General features: G+C 31.8%; 1 protein-coding gene and 1 long non-coding RNA gene across 6 annotated transcripts; one reads left to right on the top strand and one right to left on the bottom strand.

The window, feature by feature from the left end:
• Positions 1 to 3,998: 3,998 nt before the first annotated feature.
• LOC123883650 (vacuolar protein sorting-associated protein 2 homolog 2-like) lies at positions 3,999 to 11,261 on the top strand. Of its 2 annotated transcripts, none has more exons than XM_045932546.1 (11): positions 3,999 to 4,208; positions 4,333 to 4,377; positions 5,859 to 5,893; positions 5,992 to 6,042; positions 7,318 to 7,422; positions 7,506 to 7,577; positions 7,992 to 8,063; positions 10,421 to 10,501; positions 10,595 to 10,630; positions 10,840 to 10,898; positions 10,995 to 11,261. In XM_045932546.1, exons 1-11 carry the CDS (start codon positions 4,175 to 4,177, stop codon positions 11,053 to 11,055), a joined length of 651 nt encoding a protein of 216 aa, XP_045788502.1. In that variant the 5' UTR covers positions 3,999 to 4,174; the 3' UTR covers positions 11,056 to 11,261. The 2 variants fall into 2 exon arrangements, with proteins under 2 accessions (XP_045788502.1, XP_045788503.1); XM_045932547.1 differs by having other exon boundaries at positions 4,079 to 4,208; positions 4,293 to 4,377.
• Positions 11,262 to 11,782: 521 nt separating this feature from the next.
• On the bottom strand, positions 11,783 to 14,134 carry LOC123883651. 4 transcript variants are annotated; one of them, XR_006800352.1, is made up of 4 exons: positions 13,622 to 14,127; positions 13,192 to 13,512; positions 12,935 to 13,097; positions 11,783 to 12,011 (listed from the first exon to the last, which is right to left on the bottom strand). It is a non-coding gene; the product is annotated as an uncharacterized LOC123883651 (long non-coding RNA). The 4 variants fall into 4 exon arrangements; XR_006800351.1 differs by having other exon boundaries at positions 12,935 to 13,031; positions 13,622 to 14,124; XR_006800349.1 differs by having other exon boundaries at positions 12,935 to 13,512; positions 13,622 to 14,125.
• Between the last annotated feature and the right edge of the window lie 12,182 nt (positions 14,135 to 26,316).

Raw genomic sequence — 26,316 nt, 5'->3', positions numbered from 1 at the left:
ATAGTGAAAAGTTATAAATAATATAAAAACATGTTTTGTGCAATTCCTTATGAAAAATTTGATTAAATTAAATATTTATAAGTGGAGTTTTTTTTTATCAAATAAGTGGACTTTTCTTAGATGTGCCATATATATATATATATATATATATATATATATATATATATATATATATATATATATATAGTGAAAGACAAATGAACAACAAGTTGCGCCGCTAATCCTTTTTGGATGGCAAAATTAATCATTTTGAAAACTACATCTACAGACCTAGGAGAGACAATATTGCTAGGAAGCCAACGTGTCAAACGCGAATGGTATAAAAACATGTTGATTGTCAAAACATGCTTTATCATGTTTGGTCACTCTGCTTGAAGCAACTTTAAGGGTCGCTTGTTCTACAATAAAATCTCATGACCTCAATCCACAAGTGGGAAAACTTCAGTCAAGTCCAAATGAGCATGCTTCCCTCTTGTCCAACCGTACACTAAAACATTCGCGGGTCTAAACGTCGATCTTCCTTCATGTGGGTCAAACATGTAAAAGACTTAGCTGGACAAATGTATGCTAGTTCAGATTTGGTAGGATTTTTTTTATAAAAAAAACTCTTTTCACTCTCGATCCCCTTTCCTCTAATTTCTATCTAAGTCTTTTTCCAGACCTGCCTCCTTCTAATCCAAATGTCCAATTGTGATGTAACCAAGATTGGTGTTGGTGCGATGAGCAGCGGCATCCCTCCACATCACCTTAGCCCAGATCGGCGTTGGAGCTTCGTGGTGGTCTGTCTTTGTCCGTGGTGTTTCTGTTCATGGGGTTCTAAAAACGAGGAGTATAATTTAAAAGTTAAAATTTAAAGGATCAAACTTAAAAAAAATAAAAAAAGGCTTTAATATACTTTTGATCCACCTATTTTGAAAAAATGAACTTTTGATCCCCTATTTTAAAAGCCAACTTTTTTATCCCCTATTTTGAAAAACCTGAAGTTTTAATACCCCTATTTTAGATTTTTCTGAATTTTAGTCCCCCAACTCAATTTGATAAGATTTTTGCTGATTTGTCAAGCTCATTAACGACGTGACAGTTTCCATGTTGACAAAACATTTTCACGTCATTAATTTTTTTAAAAATCAAATATTTTAAAATTATTAAAATAATAAAATAATTAATGATAATTAAAAAACATAAAATAAACCTCGTTACATTATATAATAATAACTAAAATAAAGTTCTTTACTTTGTCAAAAAAATAAATAAATAAAGCCTTTTACATTATTATATAACTAAAAACCAGTAAATTACTCAAAGAAGTTAGAAAAGCAAACGATGGTTCCCAAATCATGACACCCTAAGAAATCAGAAACACAAATAATCACGCTTATGTTAACATCCTTCGTCTTTGTTCGCTCACTCTTAATCGTTCATTGACTTTGTCCGCGATCGTTAACTTTTTTTGGGTAATTTACTGATTTTTTATTATATATATGTATAGAGGTTAATTTTACTGTTTTTTAAATTATTATTAATTAATTATTTTATTGTTTAATACTTTTAAAATATTTGATGTAAAAAAATTAAAGACATCGAAACGTTTTGTCACCATGGACACTGCCACGTCAATAATAAGTTAATTTGACACATCAGCAAAAATTTGACCAAATTGAGTTCGGGGACTAAAATTCAGAAAAATCTAAAATAGGGGATCAAAACTTCAGGTTTTTCAAAATAGGGGGATAAAAAATTTGACTTTTAAAATAAGGGGATCAAAAGTTCAAGTTTTTTAAAATAGGGGGATCAAAAGTGCATTAAAGCCTAAAAAAAATTAGAAAAATCTTACCTATATTAGAAAAGAATATACATAAGAAATTCTCAGTTTGCCCCTTTTTAATTTTTTGCAGGTTATTTTGTGTCTTTATTCAAAGGTTAGTAGAATATTAAAATGCTAAAAAATTTCTCAACAAGATTCGAACCTCTGACCTTTTAGTTACACTTCTTATTACATTTACCACTAAACCATATCAATTAATTTGATATATTTTTGTAACCAACATATTACCTATATTAGAAAAGAATATACATAAGAAATTCTCAGTTTGCCCCTTTTTAATTTTTTGCCACATCATTCAATTAAGGTTATTTTGTGTCTTTATTCAAAGGTTAGTAGAATATTAAAATGTTAAAAAATTTCTCAACAAAATTCGAACCTCTGAGACCTTTTAGTTACACTTCTTATTACATTTACCACTAAACCATATCAATTAATTTGATATATTTTTGTAACCAACATATAGTCAATATGATTTAAATGCCCAATTGCAACCACAAAACCCTACTTTATTTGTTACTTCTCCCACTTTTTTTTATCTACAAATCCAATTTTTTGTATGTAACTCAAATTAAAATTACCCCACTTTATAAAAATTCAATTTTTTTATTAAATAAAAATCAATTATTAACTGGGCATTGATATATCTTATGCATATTTATTAACTGGATAACGACCATCTGCCACGTTTTTTTTAATATAGGCAGATTACACTTTTTTTTTTCCTTTTTATCTACAAATCCATTTTTACTAATATATTATGTTGTCTATTTTTTATTTAATAATTTACGGGTTATATTCATATTAATATGTGAACCTAATTTTTTTGGTTATATCTACGATTATGCAGAATCTATATTTAGTCTCACCGAACTTGTGTTTTACTAATATATTATGTTGTCTATTTTTTTTAATAATTTATGGGTGATATTCATATTAATATGGGAACCTAATTTTTTTGGTTATATCTACGATTATGCAGAATCTATATTTAGTCTCACGGAACTTGTGTTTTACTAATATATTATGTTGTCTATTTTTTAAAATAATTTACAGGTTATATTCATATTAATATGGAAACCTAATTTTTTTTTGGTTATATCTATGGGGCCCTTATATTTTTACTCATATATTAATAAAGTTGTATATATTTTTATTAATTTTATGAGTTATACTCATATATTAATAGTGGACATAATCTTTTTGTGTGAATTCTGATGGACCTATGTTTTTCTTCTTATTAATAAGGTTTTCTGTATTTTAATAATTTATGTAGGACTTATATTTATACTCATATATTAATACGAGAACTTTTTTTTTAATTTCTACAAGATTTATTAATATCTACCTATATTAGAAAAGAATATACATAAGAAATTCTCAATTTGCCCCTTTTTAATTTTTTGCCACATCATTCAATTAAGGTTATTTTGTGTCTTTATTCAAAAGTTAGTAGAATATTAAAATGCTAAAAAAATTCTCAACAAGATTCGAACCCCTGATCTTTTAGTTACACGTTCTTTTATAATATATGTGGAACCTATATTTATACTCATATATTAACATGAAAACCTATTTTTTTATGTTGTCTATTTTTTTTTACAATTTTACGGGTCATACTCATATTTAATATTTAATACGGTGACCTAATTATTTTGATGATTTTTGCGAGACCTGTATTTTCACTAACATATTAATAAGGTTGTCTATTTTCTAATAATTTTTACGGGCTATATTTATACTCATATATTGAATACATGGACATAAGTTTTTGGTGATGATTTTACCATTGTTCTTTTTCTTTTTTACCAAATATTACATCCTTTATGATATTTTTTTTTAATCTTTTGATTTACTTTCCAATAAATTATTATTTCAGGTTACCGAGTGAGGAGCGGCAATGGCGCGACTGCCGTGCATGAGTGTCTAGCTAGTTAAAAATGAAATTAGATGTAAGTCAATATGAGGAGTGCTAGCAACACACTCTTTAACAAACACACTCTCTTCTATTGGTTAAAATTTATATGAGTCCCATAAAAGTTATATGGGTCCACATTTTTTTATGGGACCCATGTGAATTTCAACCAATAAAAGAGAGTGTGTTTGTTAAAGAGTGTGTCGCTAGATTATTCAAGTCAATATACTAAAAGGTGTAACGGCTAGTTGGAGTACAACTGGTTACGTGTCACAGCACGTTCCCTAACGTCTCTCTTCTCATCATTCATTCATACTCTCTCTCTCTCTCTCACACACACACACACACACACACACTCTTCATCACTCTAGTGCTGCTACTGTTACTTCCTCCACTTCGCTTCTTCTTCAATTAGGTTTTCATTTTCTTCAACAACAATGAACATCTTCAAGAAGAAAACCTCACCCAAAGGTTTTTTATTTTGCCCTAATTCTTACGTAACAAATCAGTACTTTCTGTTTCTTAACTTCGATCTACTTTTTCGTTGTGTTTCAGAAGTGGAAGTTCATTTAGTTATTTTTTTTTTGTATGACAGAAGCTCTGCGACAAAGTAAGAGAGAAATGTCTACTGCAACTAGAGGTAATTAAATTATTAATTACTTGATTTTCGATTTTCTTCTGCTTATTTTAGAATTGTAGTTTAATTATCGACTAATTACTTTTTTTTGGTTGTTTTTTCCATTTGATTTTACTATATGAATTGCTAGATTAGAAAGAGCTTTACTATTTATTTCTTTTCTAAATAGGAAAAAACTACCTTAAATAGGAAAACACACGGTGCTTCATAGTATTTGCGTTTCATTTCTTCCTTAAATTTGTGTCTTTCTTTCCCTTTTTGTATTTTTTCGTTAGGATGAACACATGATCTTAATGGTTAACAGAATCGGTAGGATTACTGATAATTTATTCACTTCATGATTACACTGGAAATTTCACTTATAATAATACACTACAGTAATGTAAATTAACAACGATGGGGTTTTTTGGGTTCATATTTCAATATAATAATCAATGAATTACATAATTCAAGCATATTCATGCTTGAAATAATGAATATCTTATAATTCATAGGGGTTTTAGAGCCTTGATTGGATTGACTTATTTGAGCTTATCAATTTCACAAAACTTATGCTAGTTGATAAACAAGCTTATGACACATAGCATAGCAGTATACACACATAGGCATAGCCTTGATTGGATTGACTTATTTGAGCTTATCAATTTCACAAAACTTAAGACACATAGCAGTATATACAAAAAAAATTAAATTAATTTTTTTTCTTCTTTTTCTATAGAAATAGTTTATTATGTAAGCTTATACATAAACGCTTGAGCTATAAGCTGCCAATAAGCTGTTTATCCAAATAGGGCATAAAGGTTGAACACTAATAGTTACAATCAAATAGTTAAAGCCTTAAAGGTGAAATGTACATTAATATAATTTTTTATTTATTTTACTAAAGTGGGATTTCTGTAATATTCTTCTCTGTTTTCTTTTGTTCACTCTCGTTCTTTCTTATTTCTGACTATACATTACAAGGCATTAAGTAGGACTTAAGGCCCGTCTGGAATAGCTTATGCAAAATTGCAAATCATCTTATATGCAAATAAATAAGGTTTTATGTTAATTTATAAGTTTCCACTAACAAAAACTGTATTTTTATAAGCTATTTTTTCATAAACTATCTTGACAAACTTATAATAATATATAAAAACTTATTTATTTGCATAAGCTGTTTTGTATAAGCTCAAAAATAAGCTATTCCAAACGGGCCCTTAGCAATGCTTCACATCCAATTAGATTACTTAAGGATATGTTGGGATGGAAGATTTTTTTTTTTTTTTTTCTGGTTATAGGGATGGAAGATTTTTTATAGGAGTGGGGAAGGCTTGTATTTATTTTCTAAATTAAGGAAGTTATATAATGTTTCTAAAAGTGAAATAAGTGTGATTGAAATTTTATGTGATTATCTCTCATGTTATTCTTTCAATTTTTTTAAATCTCACATACCAAATATTCCCTAGATAAATAAGCACTTATGTAACATTTCTTTCTTTTAGGAATTGAAAGAGAGATAGCATCGCTTCAGATGGAGGTAAATAGTGTTACCAGAGATCTTCTTAGTAATTTTATGTTCTGTTTCATATTTTCTTAGTAATTTTATGTTCTGTTTCATTGCCTTGTGTACTGTAGGAAAAGAAGTTGGTGGCAGAGATTAAAAAAGAAGCAAAAACTGGAAATGAGGTAAGATCTTGAAACTGCTTTGTAGAAGTTATCTTACCAACAAACCTACCAATGTTCAAGGGAACACATTTAGTTATCTACTTTTCATTGATGAAAGTGTCGGTCTTTCCTAATATGTATTGTCCTATTATGCTAAACATTGGATTATAAGCATTGGAAATAGGTGATTTTTTGGTGTGCAACAACTTCGGAGTTTCATATTTAGTTTAGGTCATTCTGTACAATCCTCAACTATAGTAACTCACATATTCCTCGAGTCATAGCTTGAAATTCAGTTTTTGAACTTATACAAGCAACTACATTCAGTTTCCTACTCATCTATCCAACAAAGTTTTTCCACAAGTACATATAAGAATATGAGGCTGACCTCCTATAGATGACTAACCCTGCATAGTTAGTATATTTTTAGATTATATAGATCTCCACCCTTTCTAGAACACTCCCTCTACCAGTTCTAGACTTGAGGTGCTAATGAATTCCATCCTTTGCTTGTTGTAAGTGCCGTACTCTTGGTCATACACATGAATTTGATAACTATTTTGATTGCATATGCCCGATTTGGTGTTTCTTTGATAGGAGGAAGATGAAGATGCCTTGTTGCAAATAAGCAAATTAAATTAAAAGTTTTTAGCTTTACAATATCCTTTATGCCAAACTCAATTGTTGATTTTTCCTTTACCAGATGTTTAAACATACATAAATAGTACAGTTTCCTTTTGTGAATCTCCCAAATCATGCAGGAGGATATGGTTTCAGTCATACAAAACATTATTCAATTTGTACACCTTTCCTCCGCTAAGGAAATCATATAGAGTAGAATCTCCATATAATTTCCGTCCTCTAAATCTCCAGGAAGAAATACATTAATGACAAGCAAGAAAGAGTAGGACTTACACTGTGTTCGTCCTTGCCACCAAATGTTTCCTTTTACAACTTGTTTGGCCTTATAGCATCTTAGAAATCCATTTGCAAAAAGAAATTTGTACTTTAGGGGAGATGATAGTCCAGTTAGAAGTTTATATAATATTATAAACAAACAGTTTAACATCAATATTATGCTGTTAATTATATTGTCTTTTTCTTGGATGGGAATGGAGGGAGTTGGATTAGGCCTAAGTTTGTGAAGCACTATTATAGTATCTTCCCTACGCAGTTGTAACATTGCTTTCTATTGAAACTTGTATTGTATGCATATATTTGTGTACATTTGAACTGATTTGGAATGCATGATATTCGCTACATAGCAATGCTGAATAACAAAGTGTCTGGTTACAGGCTGCTACAAGAATCTTGGCTCGTCAACTAGTTAGGTTACGCCAACAGATAACCAATTTGCAGGGAAGTCGTGCTCAGATCAGGGGTGTAGCAACTCACACACAGGTGGGTGAAAGAAGTCCTTTTTTTTTCTTCTCAAGAGGTTAACTGGATTTCCATTTTTCATAATTTCCAAATTTCTTTTGTAGGCATTATATGCAAGCACTTCAATCTCGACAGGGATGAAGGGTGCAACTAAAGCAATGGTGGCAATGAATAAGGTATATTTTTTGTATCTTTTTTGCTTTCCATTATTCAAAATTGCGGACTAAAATTGTTTCTGTTTTATAGTAGTTATTGATATACACAATCAGTTTAGCCCCTTTTAATACCATATTGAACTCTTGATATGCCATTGCCAAAGAAGCAAACAAAACAATCCGTGCTATATGTTAAGAGCAACTTAACTTCCATAGGATATCTTCGACACAAGACTAGATATTTGTGATTTCCATCCATGGTTTATACTTTAACACAAAAAAGTGAAAACAATTGTACTGTCGAAAATTTCCTGCTTGCACTGAATCCACATTTTGTAATATGTGATAGATGCTTTTCTGTCATTGTTAGATTTTTGAAAACTTGTGCTTATGACTAGAATGATACAGTAATCATGACCTTTCTTATCTTTGCAGCAAATGGCACCGGCAAAGCAGGCTAAAGTGATACAAGAATTCCAAAAGCAATCAGCACAAATGGACATGACGGTAATTTTATCCTTTTTTGTATATTTCTATTCCAATATGTTCTCATGCAAAATCAGTTCATTCTTAACTGTTGTTAGACTTTCTTCGGGAGAGTGGTTGTTTATTGGTTGACACTATATTTCTAATTGCATACCACAAGGGGAATTATTGTTTTCACTGGTATTGAGCAGTTGGGACCTTCCGTGGAATTTTTTTTGGTAAAGAAGTAATCCAAGGAACAACAATAAACTAACAGTTAAATGAAGGAAAAATGTTTTATGTAAAAGATAAGTAACAAAGACTATGGGTGTAGTTTTCTTTTTGAACGGCAAATATATTATTATAAATATTCAGGTCTTTGCACAAGACGAACAAAGATATGTAAAAGAGGGGCTACAAAACAAAGGTGCCGTATATAAGCGGAACACCAATGAAAATACCATAACAGACACCACCATGGTTGTTAAACGCGCGCTATAGATCGTGAGATCGTACGATTTTACGCGACAAACACAGTCCACCGTGCCGGAGCGGTACAGAGATCGGAAGAAACGCCGGAACGGTGGGATCGCCGAGGAAGAGCGTAAAATCGTGGGCGCAGCGATCTTCCTCGTGTCATTCCGATCAGTTCTGTCAAAGCCGCGACCCGTTTCGCACCGACCCGACCCGATCGACTCGTTTATGACCCGGGTCTAAAACCACCAGCCAACCCGAAAACGACCCGCTTCAACTCGGAAACTTTTCGTTTTGCAGCGAAATAGGAATATGCGTTATTTCACATGGGGAATCGGTGGGTTTAATGCATTCCTCTCTCCCTAATTCACTCACCTGCTACCTAATCCAATTAATTATTCATAATTATCATTCAATTCTATGCTATTTTCGTTAATTATTCATAATTCCATTAATTATTCATAGTTATTCATAATCATCATTTAAAAGTCTAAGCTATTTTTTTTTTTTGGAAGTAGAGTTAAGCTATTTTAGTTATGTTAAAGATTAATGAAGTTTTTATATTTTGATTATGTTTAATATTAATAAACTTTTTATGTTTACGAAAATTTGTGGGATCTTACGATCCTTGTTACGATCCTACGATTTACGATCTTTCTGTATCCCAACGATCTTTAGTGGGATCCCGATCCTGACAACCATGGACACCACCTAATAGAGGGCTACTCTAATCCCATTCTTAGAAAGACACTCTTTAGCTTCCAGATCACCGGAGAAGATAGCAACCCGACCCATAGAGATGTCAAAACACACTAACTCCCGATCTCGAATCAAAATTAATCGGCCCATCAGAATCCAAAAAACAACTCCTTGAGTCAAAAGTCGATGGGACACCAGTGGAATGAGAACCTAGGCAGATGAGTCTCAGCTCGCAGACCGCCTCCAAAACAGTCAACATCAGCGCGATTAAGGTAAACTAGATACATAGAGACCTGCAAATCTCAACAGATTTGGAAACCATCAGCGACTTAAAAAAAAGTCCTGCAAATCTCAACAGATTTGGACACAGTCAGAGAATCCAGTATGCTAGAAAACCAATCGCACACGACATCAACATCGACGACGCCAAATCCAACACCACCACCACCACCATAACACCAACAACCCACCACCTCATCACAACACTACCTCCTCACCACAACACCAACTATGAGATGGTGGATAAAAAACATCGACGACTATGGGTGTAGTTTGATTTGTGCACTGTCATGAAGATAGTACTTTTCAGCTGAAAACCGGAAAAAAAAAACCTGGCACTATATACTGAAGATGATAGTGAGTGTGGTTGTTGCACTGGAAAAGGTTGTGTTAGAAAAAGCGTCAATAATAAAGATAAAAAAAATTGGTAGTGGAACTGAGGTTGGAAATAAGATTGTGGCAATAGAGAGATTGTATTTAAAAAAGAATGAAGTATAAGAACTAAAAAAAGTAACCAAAATTAAAGTATTCATGATCTAAGCTTAAGAACTAAAAGAAATAAAAGATTCAGAAGATAGCTGATGCGTGGGCTCTGACCTTCATACTATATAAACTGTCAAAAGGGGAAAGTTGGCACAACATCGGCATCGGGGTTGAAACCATGTGTCTAGTAGGTCATTGGTTCAATTTGTGGAACCAGCCTCTAGCAAAAGCAAGGTAAATGTTGCTACAAGCCTACAATAGATCCAATCCTTTGTCTCCACCACGGTGAGGTGAAAACTTTATTAGCATCAAGTTTCCCTTTTATACTACACGTTTTAATTAGCTTGGAGCAAGCAGATATTGTGCTTGCCTGATAACCTCAGGAGACTGCAGGATCCAACCATAGCATTAGACTAATTTTTTTTTTTTCTCTCCAAATATTTATAATGTTATCCTAAATGCAGATTGAGATGATGTCAGAATCTATTGATGAAACTTTAGACAAAGATGAAGCCGAGGAAGAATCTGAAGAGCTCACTAACCAGGTAAATATAAATGACAAACATAATTATACAGCTTACTAAATACTTAAGGATAAGTTCCCATTGTCATATCTAATTTTCATTTATTCATTGTAGGTTCTTGATGAAATTGGAGTGGATATTGCATCACAGGTTAGTTTTCAACCCAATCTTTTAATATGTTAGAGATACAATATAAAAAATCATGTGTGTTTTCACCCATCTGCTTAAGTTTATGAAATAGTTAGTAGTTCATGACTTGACATCAAAGCTTCTATGACAAATCTTGTCACTGCGTTGATTCTTTCTTTAATTACTTTTATGAGTATTGGGCCTGATACTGTATTTGTTTTCTTCTGTAGTTATCTTCTGCTCCGAAAGGTCGGATTGCTTCAAGGACAACTGAAAATGTTGCTCCAAGGTACACTTCAACCTTATTCATATGGAGAATGTTGTTGCCTATACATATCCACTTCTTCTATTGGTTTCTAACTTAAGTGTTGCTTTGTGCATGCAGATCAGAATCCCAAGATGTTGAAGAGCTTGAAAAGAGATTGGCTTCTCTACGAAGAATATAAAGATCTGCTACAGCTGTTGATAGATGTGTTTCTTAATGTACAAATTCATCATATATTCTATATAGCAACAATAAGATTGTACTCTAATGGCACCTCATTTTGTTACTGCTTTTATTCGTTGTTAGATATGAAGCATAGTTGCGGGACTCGAATGTATCACTAGCAGAAGCATTTATAAATTGGGCGTTTGTTTGGTTAGGATCTAATATAAAGTTTAAAACAATCCTAACTATATATCTTCAAGTGTTGGTCAATAAGCTACTTTGGTAGGTACTTCTTATGTTTTTTAATTCTGATCCTCTCTATACCCCATAAGATGCATGAATAACGGATTTGGATTATGTGCGGTCACTAATTGCGTGCAATCGTACAATTACGACTTTCTGACCATCTGATATAGATCTTACAGTCAAAATTTGAAGATTGAAACTTCAAGTTTTATAAAATTTTCAAAATATCCCTTTATAAATTGTGACTGCATCCTCATATTGATAAAATGTCCAGAGAACATTTTGAAATGGAAATCAAGAAAAAATATCTAATCATAAAAACAGAAAAGCATGAATTATGCAGTCAGTGCGCAGTCAGTGACCGCACAAAATTCAAAATCTATGAATAACATAATTCTTGGAGTATGTCATTGTCATTCTGTTTTCTAGAGATTCTATTGGCAGCAAAGGTATAACACCCCACATCGATTTATCTAGAATATCGATAAAAGTGTACATAACTGAATCGGGAAACATTAAATTTTCATTACATATTGTCCGAATACATAAATAGGATTACAAAATCCAAAATCCAAGAGATTAATACTAAATTGAGCTAACAACTGAAAACATAAAGAAACTAAATCTTATACAAATATAAGATAACATGACGTCAGCTCAACTAGAATAATCCAAGTATCTGAACTTCATTCTTGCAGACCATGATATCTTGATCAACCTGTTTATCTGAAATCAAATAAGTGGGGGATGAGACAGTCACTTCGTCTCAGTGGATTCCTACTACCCAATTACTATTGGTGTCTACACCGGGGCAACTGACGAACTAATAGTTCTCTGATCCTGATAGTCAATCTCTAAACATGATTTACATAACATAATTTCATAACATAATACATAAAGGTGTAACACAAATTATTTATCTTGTTCGTTTTATTCATAACAAAGACACTCTGAGGTGAGCCGGTCTCAGAGGCCTGACATGTCCGTCTGCGATAATAATATACATCGACACGGCTGAAGCTCACAATCATGACATGATTGGATTCTAACGAATCCCATAACGTGGTACATAAGTAACCACCATAATTGATTGACTTTCTTAACTTAACTTAATAATCCTGATTGTTATCCTGCCCATGAATTCCCTCCCAGGGTATCTATAAACTGTCCTGATTCCTGATACTTAATTTCCTGAGGTGTGATTAACATTCTAAATATGTAACGATGTTATAGTGTCTACAGAAATACATCAGGAAGAATAGGAATATAAACGAGTGACTTAGCAATTAAAGTAAAATTCTGCAGTGTTCTATTTTGACACTCTCGCCCAACGAAGTCATTCCTCGCTAAGCGAGTACATCAGTACCGAACCCTGTTTGCATTTTTCTGAGAAATCAAGCCAATAATCACCTACAATCCATATTTTCCTAATTTCAGACACTATAATTAGTCCATATATTCAGAACGGAGAATAGTTTGGGAATTTAACCATTCTCACTCAATAAATTCCTTAAATCCTAGTATTGTCATGCAATTGATAAATTGGGGAACTGATATTCTAACTGAACTATTGTTATCATGCATTTATTTTATTTGGGGAAACTAATGGAGCTAAACTAACTAGAGTTTAAGGCTCTAAGGGAACCCACCTGAAATCGAAGCTTGAACAGTACCACCGACATTTCCGAAACTCATCGAAAAGCGGAATTTGCAACGAAACTACTCCAAACTCGTGTGCAGATTTTTCTGCATAATATCAGCATCAGAGTTCCAATTTCAAAAATACCTACTGGCCACAATTCTCGTTCATAACTTATGAAACCGGGACCATAACAACCGTGTTTGAGTTAGCTTTCCATAGCAATCAGAATAAATTCAAACGGAGTTACAGAGAGGAATAATTTACCGTTTGAGTGCAGCCCAATCCCAAACACTTTCTGCATAAATTTTGTGTTGAACCCTTCACTTCAATAATTCGCAGAGACCTCATTTCTCCATTAAATCCCACTAGGCTGGTACCTAAACGACCGGGATTACGTTAGCTATCCAGAACATCAAGAATGGTTAAATTTGGACCAACACAGAGAGAGGTACGACCATTTTAGTGAGGGTACATCCAGCATATGAATTTCCATAAATATTTTCAATCTTCTGCAAGTTCCCATCCTCCTTAATCTTTGATCTTTCAACTTCTACTCATATAGCCATGATCTTTTCTCCTTGGAATCTTACATGCAAGTACCAAAAATGAAAGTAATTGAATCTTGTAAACCCTCTTGATACAAAAATGGGAATCGAAAGGTCAGAAGGGAAGATAAGAGTTTAGTGATTCTCACCTTAAGTCTTAACCCACTCAGAAGATGTACTAAAGTACCAATTGAACACATGCATGAATCAAGTCATGAGGAATTGGGTGAGAAAATGAGATCTGTTAAGACATAGGAAGTGATTCGGCCAAAACAGGAAGCTTTCAACTTGTCCTTTCCTCTCATGACTTCTTTGGGAATGAGTTTTGTTAAGAATACACATGTAAGAATTTCTTTGCAAATGGAGGTATTGTGTTGTTGTTGGCAGCGTGAGAGAGAAGATTGAGAAGTGTTTGCTACAAGGTGAGTGAGAGAACAATGAGAGTTGTAGTGCTAAGGGGCCCATGTACTATTTGTTATTCACATACTTATAATCCTTGCATTTGTTCAGATTCACAATAGTGCCATTACTACTTCTCTTTTCATTTACTGGTTGTCTCCCATAACATTAACTCTCACTTTCCTTACCACTTTTCCTCAAGTCCATAACAATATTCACTCTAATTAATGTTTCTTCTATTAATTAAAGTCGGGGTATTACAAAAGGTTTAAGAATATATAGAATCTATATGGGAGCCACAAACATGACAGGTACAGCCTCCATTATCACCACCCATCCCCCACCCAACATCCACCATCAGTATCTCCGTTGTCTATAGCCACCACTTTTATTGTAACCATGGAGATAAGGACTTTCTATTGTTGCATCAAAGATAATGGCAGCTGGAGTAGGCTAAGAAATTTAACTAAGTGGTTATTATTCAAAAAGTTGTTCTATGAAGCTTTGATTAAGTTATTTTGAATAGTTATTGAAACAATAATTGAAATTTTTTAAGAAACATCTAACTTCACATATTGGAATCCGGCTCGTCTAAAGTTTATAAACTGAGAAATATCAATTGTTAATAAATAAATCAAATGTAAATATCCGTTTGATCCGCAAAACATAAGTACAAAAGTACAGAACAGAACGACATAATACAAACGTTTAAGGTATTAAACAAACTTTCTGTTGTACGATGTTTGATGAACAAAAAATTATTTTGATATTTTAGACATCATGTGGAGAGGACAAAAAGTTGTCCCATTGTTTTGTGCGACAAAAATTTCAGTTTTTGTCCTATCCGTTGACCCTTAGTTTCTCCAGTACCAGGAATAATTTTAAAATCAAACACAGTACAACTAAAGTTGTCATGTCCGGTCCCTTTTTTTAGTAGATCAAACGCACCTAATCTTTTATTTTTTCTTTCACTTTTTCCATGGCGTTTTTTGCTTTATCAATATCTCATTCACATGCTCCCAAGTCTCCCCACTCAAGACCAAAATGTCTTCTCCATTCACTTACATGTCCAATTTCTTTCTACGTACCTCACCAATCATTGAAATCACTTGATACTATCGTTGTCAATTTTTTAGAGCTTTCAAAATTGTTGTACATTTGTAGCCAAAAGAACACTTATTTGAACTAAATAATCATTTTTTTTTTCCAAATAGTCTAGTTGCTATAAATTTCACCTTAAAAGTATATAAGTGAGATGACGAATCCCGGCTCGTGCATATATAATACAATGTCTATGTCAACTGAGTTAAACTCGCGGACATATTTTTAATGTTTTTGATTGTGTTTATGACTTTGTATTTGATAAATATCGTTTATTTAACTAAATAATATTTTTTTTGGGTTACAGAGCAGTTAATTTTTAGTAGCTTTTGAGAAATAAATTTATTTTAACTAGAACATCGACCCGTGCGGTGCACGGGTCTGATTAACTGTAAGATATATAATAATTAAATAAGATATGATAATTCCAATAATGTAAGGTATACGAAAAAAGTTGAGTAACATTAAACGATAGTTCAACAATAATTTTGGATAAATATTCATACAAAGAAAATTATGTTATATTACGGAAGACTTCTTTATTGACCACATTCGAAGTCTTAGTCATATCTTCACCATCGTCATCGATGATCAATATTTTTAATCCTTTTCTAGAAGTAACTCTTGAAATTGCAACATACAACTGACCATGTGAAAACACTGGCGACGGAAGATATATCCCAACATGCTTTAAAGATTGTCCCTGACTCTTATTAATAGTCATCGCAAAGAAATCATTATAGGAAATTGTCTCCGTTGAAATTTAAAAGGAATTCTCACGTCAGATGGTGTCAGAGAAAATCTAGGTATGAAAACCTGATCACCAATATTACTTTCTGAAATAAATTTTCCTTCAAAAGCACGTTTTCTCAATCTCGTAATAATAAGTCTTGTTCCATTGCATAATTCTAATTTTTTATTCAAATTCCTTAATAGCATAACTAGAACTCCAACTTTAAGTCTCAACTTGTGATTTGGAAGTCCCGACGTATAAATCGTGTTCAAAAATTCGGGAGTATGAACATCATCCACTGTTTAACCGTCTACATTTTGTGTGAGTGGAGTATTATAACTCAAATATGTTTTTTCTTCATCAGGAATTAAATCCAACATATAATCATTTATTGTGTCGACTATTGAATTTTTAAGAGCTAGTATAGCTCTATTTTGGAAATACGTTATATCGTTCATGTTTTGTAAAAGTTGGGGATAAGTGTTTTCAACGATAGAAGCAAGAGGATTACCTGAATTTGGAATCAATAAATCTGATGGAATGTCAAGTTCTAAATCATCGTCGTTGTCATCTCCAATTTCTCCATCGCCAACACCCAAAACTCATTCAGAAAATAATCTTCTTTGTTCAACGTCTGCACTTGAAGCACCATCGAGAAGCCTCATGCTTTTACTCAATGTTAAAACTTCAAAAAAATTCCAAAGAACCGAAGAATTAATAGTAGCATGAACAACTTCTGGCCTTGTACCTTTGGGTATTACTGGTAGAATTTGTCTAAAATCTCTGCCAAAAAAACCAACTTTTCCACCGAAGGAAATATGTTTATTTTTTTCATCGACAAACTTGAGAATATCTTTTAAAGTTTTATCAACAACTTCGAAACAGTGTTTATGCATCAGTGGTTCTTCATCCCATATAACGAGCTTTGCTTTTTGTATTAATAGCGCCAAAGGGCTTTTAGGAACTATAGTACATGTTGAAAACTCGTCAACATTTAGAGGAATACAAAGCCTTGAATGTGCTGTTCTACCGCCATGTATAAGCAATGCAGCGATCCCACTTGAGACAACTGTTAAAACTATCTCACCTTTTGAGCGTAATGCGGCTGACATGGCCCTCTAGATAAATGTCTTCCCCGTACCGCCATAACCATAAAGAAAAAACACACCAGGTTTGTTTTTGTTAACTCTTGTCATGATTGTGTCATATACTTTACGTTGCTATGAAATCATAGTTGACATCAATCTAACATGTTCCTCAGCTAATGATTGTTTGTTATAATTCAATTCGTCGTGTATTAAACTATTTTGTATATCAGGAACTAATGATGTGTCTGCTCTATGCATTGGAGGCTAATCTTTTAAACTCTTCCCACAACTACGTAACATCATCTCAACATCTGCTAGTGCATATTGTATCAATTGATCATTGGTTAATATTAAATCTGCAATGTTAAAATCAAAATAATGAATGTGATTAGTGACATGACTATGGTTGTGTTCGGTTGTATTGCAAAAAAAATTGATTTAGCAGAATTGAGTTTGATGGATTTGATTTTGGTTAAAAGTGAGTTAAACAGAATTGATTTATGTTTGGATACATTAACGTAAAAATAAAGGGTATTTATAAAAAATATCAATTCTTTTTCCAATTTTAAAAAACTATAATTTAATAAACTGCATAATAAATAATTTAAAAAGTTATATAAGCAATGTTACATGAGATATTGAAATGTGAAAGATGTTTTTTTTTTAATAGATTTCAATATTGTTGAAGATGTTATAGTATGAGAATATATATATATATATATATATAGGGAGAGATCAAATTACACCGGTGTAACATTTGAGTAATGTTACACCGCTCAATAACACTTCAACGAATACAAATTTTACAAAATCCACCGTTGGATTGAAAATTTATATCATATAGATCATTCATGTTCAATTCTATAAAAATCTAAAATCATTTGATATGTTATTGAGATTGATCAAGCTTAAGGTTATTCAATAAAAACACATAAAGCGTTAATCTTGTTCGGTATCAATAACATATCAAACGATTTTGATTTTTGTAAAATTGAACATGAATGATCTAAATGATATAAACTTTCAATCCAACAGTGGATTTTGTAAAATTTGTATTCGTTGAAGAGTTATTGAGCGGTGTAACATTACTCAAATATTACACCGGTGTAATTTGATCCCTATATATATATATATATACTTTCCAAATCACACGTGATAATAACTTTCCAAATCTCACATGATAATTATTCTCTAAATTTATGATCCGATAGAAAAAAAATCATTGATCAGGAAAGAAATAAAAATATTTCGTGATGAATAATATAGTCAACAATAATTTTGATATGATATACTTTTAAAATTGATGGTGCTTATCAATTATTGCACATAATTTTAATCACAATTCGTATACTTGTCATAGTGGTTGGAAATATTGTCTTGCATCGAAGGGTTGTGGGTTTGAATCATAGCTAAGACAAAATTGTATTATTTTTTAATAAAAATTGCAAGATAAAATGGAGGGAAAACATGGAAAACAAATTAGGGTTTAGGGTTTGCTTGTGTATACAAGCTTATAATATAAAAGATGAGTGTGGTAAATGATTTTTATTGACGCAGCGTGGTAAATGATAGAGAACATTAAAAAATCCATTTTATTATTAGAAATAAATAAAAAAAGCATTTTATTATTAGAAATAAATAAACACATAATACCTTCAGCTTAACATGTGAATGTATAAAAATAATAATATACAAAAAGAAAAAACTAAAGCGTGTTAGGTAGATAAACTTAGTGTGTGTTTGGTTTAGTGGTGGCTAGAATTGAGTTTGATAGAATTGAGTTTGACAAAATTGATTTTAGTTAAAAGTGAATTGGTCATAATTGATTTATGTTTGAATACATTATCCAAAAGTGATTCTCAAGTTTTAATGTTGTTTGGTAATTTGAAATTAAAATTGCTTTTAAGTGTGGAAATTACCAAAAGGATATAATATACAATATCAAGATAAATATGAAGACCAAGTGAAATTCTATATCTGTTTAATTAAAAATTGAGTTTTTCTATTATGTGCAACTTTCCACATGTTAAGAAATTCAAAATAGTAAATTTGCATCAGAACTTGTGCATTTTATTATATTAAATGTTTGATTTTATAATAAATTATTATTATTTTTCATTAAGAATTTAATTTATATGTACCGTCAGTGTAAAATTAATTTAAACATGCGTCCAATAATATATCAACACATCATGTATGATATTTAAAAACACATATGTGTCACGTTCATTAAATAATGTGGCAACATATCATTGGATGCATGTGTAAATATTTACACTGACAGTGCACAACAATTGAACTTTTTTCATAAATAGTTACTATTTTTTGTTACTTTAACATGTGCAATATATATTACCGGTTAGACAAACCCTTAGAAATTTTTTATAGAAATATTTATAGGTCGTTAAACAAAATATGGGTTGATGATATATTTGTGATGTTTTTCTTTATTATTTCTAATTTTTTTATTAAATAAATTTTGTCAAATACAATGGACCTGAACAATTTATTTTTAATAAAAAAGAGTCACATATCTTTTTTATCTTCTCTAACCTCTTAGATATGGGAACTGTAGCACACAACAATAAAAACGCAGCAGAGAGGATAAAGTTGTAAAGTGCCATGTGACTTCCCTAAAATTGATTTTGGCCAACGCAAAAGCTCCATATAGCAGCTTCGCCTAGAATCGATTTTGAGAATGGGAGACTCACGTTTGAATAATTTGCCAAACATCTTTAAATACTTCAAAATCAAGTTTGACAATATAAACGCACGTTTATGGCTTGAAAACGCAGATCCAAACAGGCACTTAGTATATGTTTGGTTTTGCGGTGGACATAATTGATTTTGACAGAAATCTCTTTTAACAGAATTGAGTTTGACAGAATTGATTTATGTTTGGATACAATAATTTAGAATTGATTGTTATCAATTCATGTTGTTTGGATAATTTTAAACAAAATTGCTTTTGGATGTATAATTACCATAATGGATATAGATAAATTCATATAACATACATTATTTTTATTTGGGTTTGTCTATGTACAACTAAACGTAGTAATTTTGTATTGAAAAACAACAATTATTTATTAAAAATTATGCATTTAATATAAAATGCACAAATTTTAATACAAATTTACTCTTTTGAATTTTTTAATATCTATAAATTTGCATATAATAGAAAATTATTCTTATTTAAATATGATGTACTCCCTTCGTCCCAAAATAAATGACTTATTTTTTACTTAGTGTACTATTCATATGACCTAATTTGACCTTATTTTTTTTACTAATATATACATGCAAATATTAACATATGAGCTGTTGTTTGTCTTAGAAATGAGTATTGGGCCTAACTCAACCTTACAAAACCGGCTTGTAAGGTGAGGATTGCCTCTAGTATATAAACACTTAGTAACGCCATTTCTCAACCGATGTGGGACTCTTAACACACCCCCTCACGCCCAGCACTATTGGGCTTGGTGCGCGGATATAAACGGTGGGTGGCCCGATAGCGAAAACCTAATAACAGGTGGCCCAGCAGATCGTGGAGAGGCTCTGATACCATCTTAGAAATGAGTATTGGGCCTAACTCAACCTTACAAAACCGGCTTGTAAGGTGAGGATTGCCTCTAGTATATAAACACTTAGTCAGGCCATCTCTCAACCGATGTGGGACTCTTAACAGTCTGACCTTATTTTTTTTACTAATATGACCTAATTTGACCTTATTTTTTGGGCCAAGTAGTCTAATGGCTGAAAAATTCACCTTAAAGCTGAATAAGTGGAGTGTCCGAGGTTCGAACCCTGCACATATAGTGCGACGCCCCTCTCAACTAAGTTAAGCTCACGAGGACTAAAAAAATAAGAATTTATTGGTGGATTAAAATGAGAGTATAATAGGAAAATATGTACAAAAATACATTTCGTTAATTTGATGTTAATATTTCAAAACGACACTTAAAAAAAGGAATGGATGAAATATTAATTAGTGTCCTAGTATTAGTCAACAAAACTCTTATAAATTGTGTGACAATAAAAAATTGAAATTTAAAAAAAATGCATTAAATCTATAAATCTTGACAACAAGAGTCCATCAAAAGCCATTGTAGGTTTGAAAAACTAGTGTTTTGCATTTTTTCAATTAATTAATCTTTTTATATATTTTGTTAGATAAATGTTGTTAGTGGTTGTTGATTTAACTAGGGAAGGTATTATCTAGGAAAGGTAATTTTTAGTTTTGTCATTTAATAGGGAAGGTAATTCTGCAACACAAACTTTACCCCCAAGTTTCAAATTCCTTTGTCTATAAATAGCAAAGGATTGGTGCATCAAAAATACAATACAATCCTTTCATTTTTTTTATCCTTTCTCTTTTCTTCAACACAAGAGAACCCATCTTCATTTCCTTTTTGCTATTGACTTCTGTTTTACATTGAATTCTTGAGGATTGATTTCTTGAACCTAAAAAGAAAAAACTCATTTGATTAGATCTCATCCATAATCAATCTTTAAGTGAGGCATGAATATATGAACAAAGATTGAGGCCATGAACTATTTCTATATGCAATTTATTAGTTACTTTGTTTGAGACTTACATTTTATTATTGATTGGTCTTTTTTATAGGTGACACTCACTTCTATCAAGGATCTTGTGTCTGTGTTTCAAAGGTAAATATATGTTTTTCGAATATCTCATTTCTTTCATGAATTGTCTTTAGTAATACATTCTTATATTACTGACCTCATATCATTTTGGTGACATTATGCTTAGTTCTATTATGTACTTTTATATTCATGCTCAAGAATTGATTTTGCAGGAACCATTTGAAGATGAAAATAAGAATAATTTTGGGAGGGAACTTTCATACAAGGTGTTCAAATAGCCTAAACAGTTTGAACTTGAAGAATATTCATTCAAAATTCATCACAAAACAATTAAAGTACAAAATTTAACACTAATTCCATATTACACACTCATGACATCTTACTATGTCTAAACTCATCCTCTAATAGTGAGTAAATTAATAGTTTCCGTTTGAAGTTTATGACTTTCATCAAGTTTATTTGTCTTTCCTTTTCTTTCCTTTCAAAAAAGTTGAAATCATGATAACATGAACAATCAATCAAACTCTCTTCTATATTGGGATTACTACTAACCAAGGAAATGTAACAATTTTCATTCATAATGCTTTTTTCAATTTTTAATAACAAAGTCAAAATCTTTGATTAATTCTCTTTCAATTTCAAACACATTGGATATAATGAACTATTTATATTCTGTTTTTTATTGTTTACCCCACTCCAATCAGTTCTTACATGAATAATGTTTTTAGTAATACACTATTAAATCACTAACTTCATAATTTTAGTTAGATCATGTTTAATTTTTATTATGTGCATTTATAAATCTAAGAGTACATATAAAGAATAGGAGCAAAAAAAGTAATTAGCAAACAATAAAGGAAGAGAAAATTTAAAGAATACATTTAAAGAGTATAACTAATAGTGAGAAAAGGAGAAACTATTTGTTATAAACTGAATGCAGTAAAAATAAGTGGAATGAGAATTGAGCTTAGACACTTAAACACAGTAGTAGAAAGACTAAAGAAACATGCTAACATTAACCGATTACATCTATATTCTGCTTCTTTGTTCCATTTTTCAGTAAGGTACACGTATTACGTATATATAGGCATAAGCTACATACGTTTGTCGATACATATAATCATCTCTAAGCAAATTACCAAATAACTGTTAGTATGCATAAAATCAACCAATGTTCTTCCATAAACTGTTGAACTTCATAGGCCAAAATAATTTATAATGCAAAAAAAAAAAAGATTGAAACACACAGTTGATTATTTTCTTCAATTTACTGTAATGTTAAACTGCCTCTAACAACCAAAAGCTTAACTCCAGTGCTCGAATATTCAACATGAGACTGTCTTGAAACATCATTGATATTCCATACAAACAAATAAAAGAATAAAAAAATCAGAACAAAGGCAACAATCAATTTTCTTTCATACTTCACAAAAACGAAAATACAGAGCAATTATGATAGCAAAATGTAAACAAAACCAGGACCCAAAGGCAAGAATCATATGATTTCATGCTTTATAAATAAAAAAATAAATCATAGAGCAATCGCAATGTCAAAATAAAAACGAAAACATGGTCACTTATTTTGTTTGTATCGTGTGGCAGAGTGAGGGCAAAGACACTTTGGGATTGCAACAATCTGAGATTGAAGACAGAGCAAGGCGATCAACCATGAGAGAAGGGGACGATGTGAGATTGAACGAAGATTTTGTGATGCGTGAAGAGGAGTACAGCGTTGCAATTTGAAGACTATGACGATTTGAGGACAAATATGGTGTTTCTGGATAAATTCATTTGAGTTTCTGGATAAATTCTTTGACGATGCATTTAGGAGAAATGAGACCTATAACACAGACACATGATAAGTAATCAAAACAAACTTTAAAACCGTAAGATTTAAATCAAACTGGGGGTGAAGATTGAGAGTAATTCTATTGAGTTACTCTTGGAGTCAATTGATACCTCCGCATGAATCAATAACAAAAGGCACAAAATAATTCAAAGAAAAAAAAATAAATTAAGAATAAGATTGTCCTTACTATCTTTGCACAATAAATCTACAGCAAAAACACGACACAATAATTCAAAGAAAGAAAATCAAAACATAAGTTCAGAATGAGATTGTCCTTACTCCTTACTATCTTTGCATCCCCCTTCTTCTGTAGCTCTTCCATACATCAGTGTTGGCCAACCAATATTTTAAGACCACTACGTGTTGTCTAGTTCCTTCATCAGCCACGACACATTGCCACATGAATTAATATTAATAAAAATCCTGAAATTTAAGTTCTAATACTAACACAACTTTCAACGTAGAAATAATGCACGCGAGAGATTGCACTAGAGAAAATTAAAACCAATATATTAAACTATAGACTATTAATCTCAACAGGTAGATCATGATAAGCTTCTAAATGTGAATGTGATAAAACATCATTTCAGATTGTGAGAAATGAACAGTTATATACGGTTTTTAATCGACACAGCCTACATAAGTAGATTAAAAATGTATATCTTCCACATGTAACCTTACTGTATCATGAATTTATCAACAAAAATAAATAAATTATTATATCATGAACTCTATGAGCAAAATGGTTAAAATAAACACTTGTGTATTTACATAAACAATTAGGAACTACCAATAAAACTGGCAATATCAACGACTCACAATCAAAATACACCAAGACATGCAAATTCATATGAATAACTATTAAAATCACCCAATTTCTTTGTTTAATAGTTGACCATTATGTTCCCTCGGCTACACAACCTAGTAAAGTTCAACACGTGGCGTAAGCCCATAAATAACACCACACCATTTGGGTTCAAAAGATAAGCCAAAAATCTAAAATAACATAAACAAAAAATCAAAGAAAATTTCATTTGTAAGAAACAATAACGGGATGAATTGAATAAGGAATATCACGCTGTAGAAAACTTGAATAGTATTAGGAAAATTTTAGACCAAGTGTTTCTCCGTAGGAGCGTTAGTGAGATTTGTTAAGTGAGATGAAGAGTATTAGGAACGATTGGAGATTTTGTAAGGTACTAAAAGTATGGAGACGATGTTTGTGTGAACCGAAGTTGACGTACCTGTTTGATCGGAAGGGGTTGAATATGTAGAAGAAGAAGAAGTGATTAGAATTATTAAGAGGAATAAATGATTTCATTTAGATAAGTGATTGGACAATTAGTGTCGAAGTTGAATGAGATCTCAGAAGTTGAGATGAAGCTAAGTACGAAGTAATATTTTGGATGATGAGAAATAAGAAAGTTAGCCGCTGGAAAACGTGTTGAGAACGAGTATTAGAGAGCATTTTCGTAGCATTTGGAAGATAAGAGTGAGTTGAGTAATTGTTTACTAGAGAATGTTGATTCTTGAAATAGAAAAGTCGATGGAGGCTAGTGATGTTAGCGGTTTGATAAGAATGGTTTATGCCAACATCATGATTGTTGACTATCTATCGACAAATTGAGGAACTGACCGTCCTTGATCTCTTGTTGATAATAGACAAAAATTGTGTTGGTTTGGATAAACTAATTTTGTCAAACCTAGCTTTGTGTAGCGTTTGGAGTGTTTTGTTGGAAAATGGATAAAGGGTTATCCGGAGTTGTTTTAGTCGCATAATTTTCGAGGGAGAAAATCTTTTAAGTTGGGGAGAGTTGTAACAACCCAATTTTTATTATTCGCTATTTAAGTGTTTAATTAATTTTTGCGATGACTTTTAATTAAGTTAGTGGCGAATAGTTATTTATCGAGAGTATTAGTTAATGAGCCAATTAAGTCGGGTTTGTGAGAGTTAGTGTCCATGAGGTTTAGTTGGGCCGAGTTATTGGGTTTTGGCCCAATGGGCCTTGACACAAAGGAGAGGGGGACACTACTTAAGGCCTTGTTAGAGAGAGAAATTCATTTTTTTCTCAAAATTTGTGAAAGAGGTAGAGAGAAAGGAGAGCAAGGAGCTAGGGCAAGAGGGAAAACTTGAGATTCAAATAGGAAGCTCGAAATTTCGTCGGATCTAAGGTACGAGAGTTAGATTGTATATTCGTGAGTGGTCATAAAGAGGGGAGGATGTCGATTCCTCCATTCCCAAACTCTTTCACTCATTTTCGTTTTGGGTTGTAGGATTTTTCTTAAGGAAAATGAAATCTATTGATCATAACATGTTTAATAACCTCTTAACAAGTTGTATGAACGAATTTATTGGGTTTTAAATGGGAATTTGTAGATGTTTTGTCAAGAACTTTGTGTTTGATGAGTTTGTGTATGAATGTGTCAAAATCCATGAAATAAGTGATTATTGATGTTAATAAGTTGCTTTTTAAGTGCTTTTGAACATGTATAAACATATTTTATGTGTGGTATGTTTTATGAAGTTGAAATAAGTGATTTTGGGTCAAAATAAGTGTTTTTACGCTCAAAATCGTGTTTTGACAGATCTGGACTGATCCCCTACGTCTGGGCGCAGCTTTTCTGCGCCTGGCGCAATATTTTCGGAAAAATCTGCTGGTTCCTGCGCCTGGGCGCAGCTCGGTCAAATTTCTGCGTTGACCGTTGACGTTTGTTGACTTTTGACCTTTTGACGGTTTATGCACCCGGAACCTATTTTGCTCAGTTTTTCGTGTAGAATCCGATTCCAGAGTTTATTTTGTGAGATAATACATGCTTAATAAAATTGACTTATATTAGTAGTATTGTGTTAAAATGTGAGTAAATGCATTGTATGTGTTGATGAATTGTTGATGGTATGTGTGGAATATAATTGTTGTTGATGATTGTTGATGATGTTTGTTTAAATATCAAAGAAGAATATTAAGGTGTAAATCAACTTAATAAAGAAGAATATTAGAAATTGTATTGTAATCCTAATAAAGAAGAATATTAGAACTATGTTATTCTAATAAAGAAGGATATTAA

This window comes from Trifolium pratense, linkage group LG5, assembly GCF_020283565.1.
Source record: "Trifolium pratense cultivar HEN17-A07 linkage group LG5, ARS_RC_1.1, whole genome shotgun sequence".
Lineage (NCBI taxonomy): Eukaryota > Viridiplantae > Streptophyta > Magnoliopsida > Fabales > Fabaceae > Trifolium > Trifolium pratense.
Note: the sequence above shows the minus strand (reverse complement) of the source record. Positions and strands in the feature narration are given on the sequence as shown.

Coding starts and splice junctions, on each gene's coding strand:
- LOC123883650 (XM_045932546.1), top strand. CDS start 4,175: ATGAACATCTTCAAGAAGAAAACCTCACCCAAAG. Junction 7,578..7,991: donor CAATGGTGGCAATGAATAAG/GTATATTTTTTG, acceptor TTATCTTTGCAG/CAAATGGCACCGGCAAAGCA. Junction 10,502..10,594: donor CTGAAGAGCTCACTAACCAG/GTAAATATAAAT, acceptor TATTCATTGTAG/GTTCTTGATGAAATTGGAGT.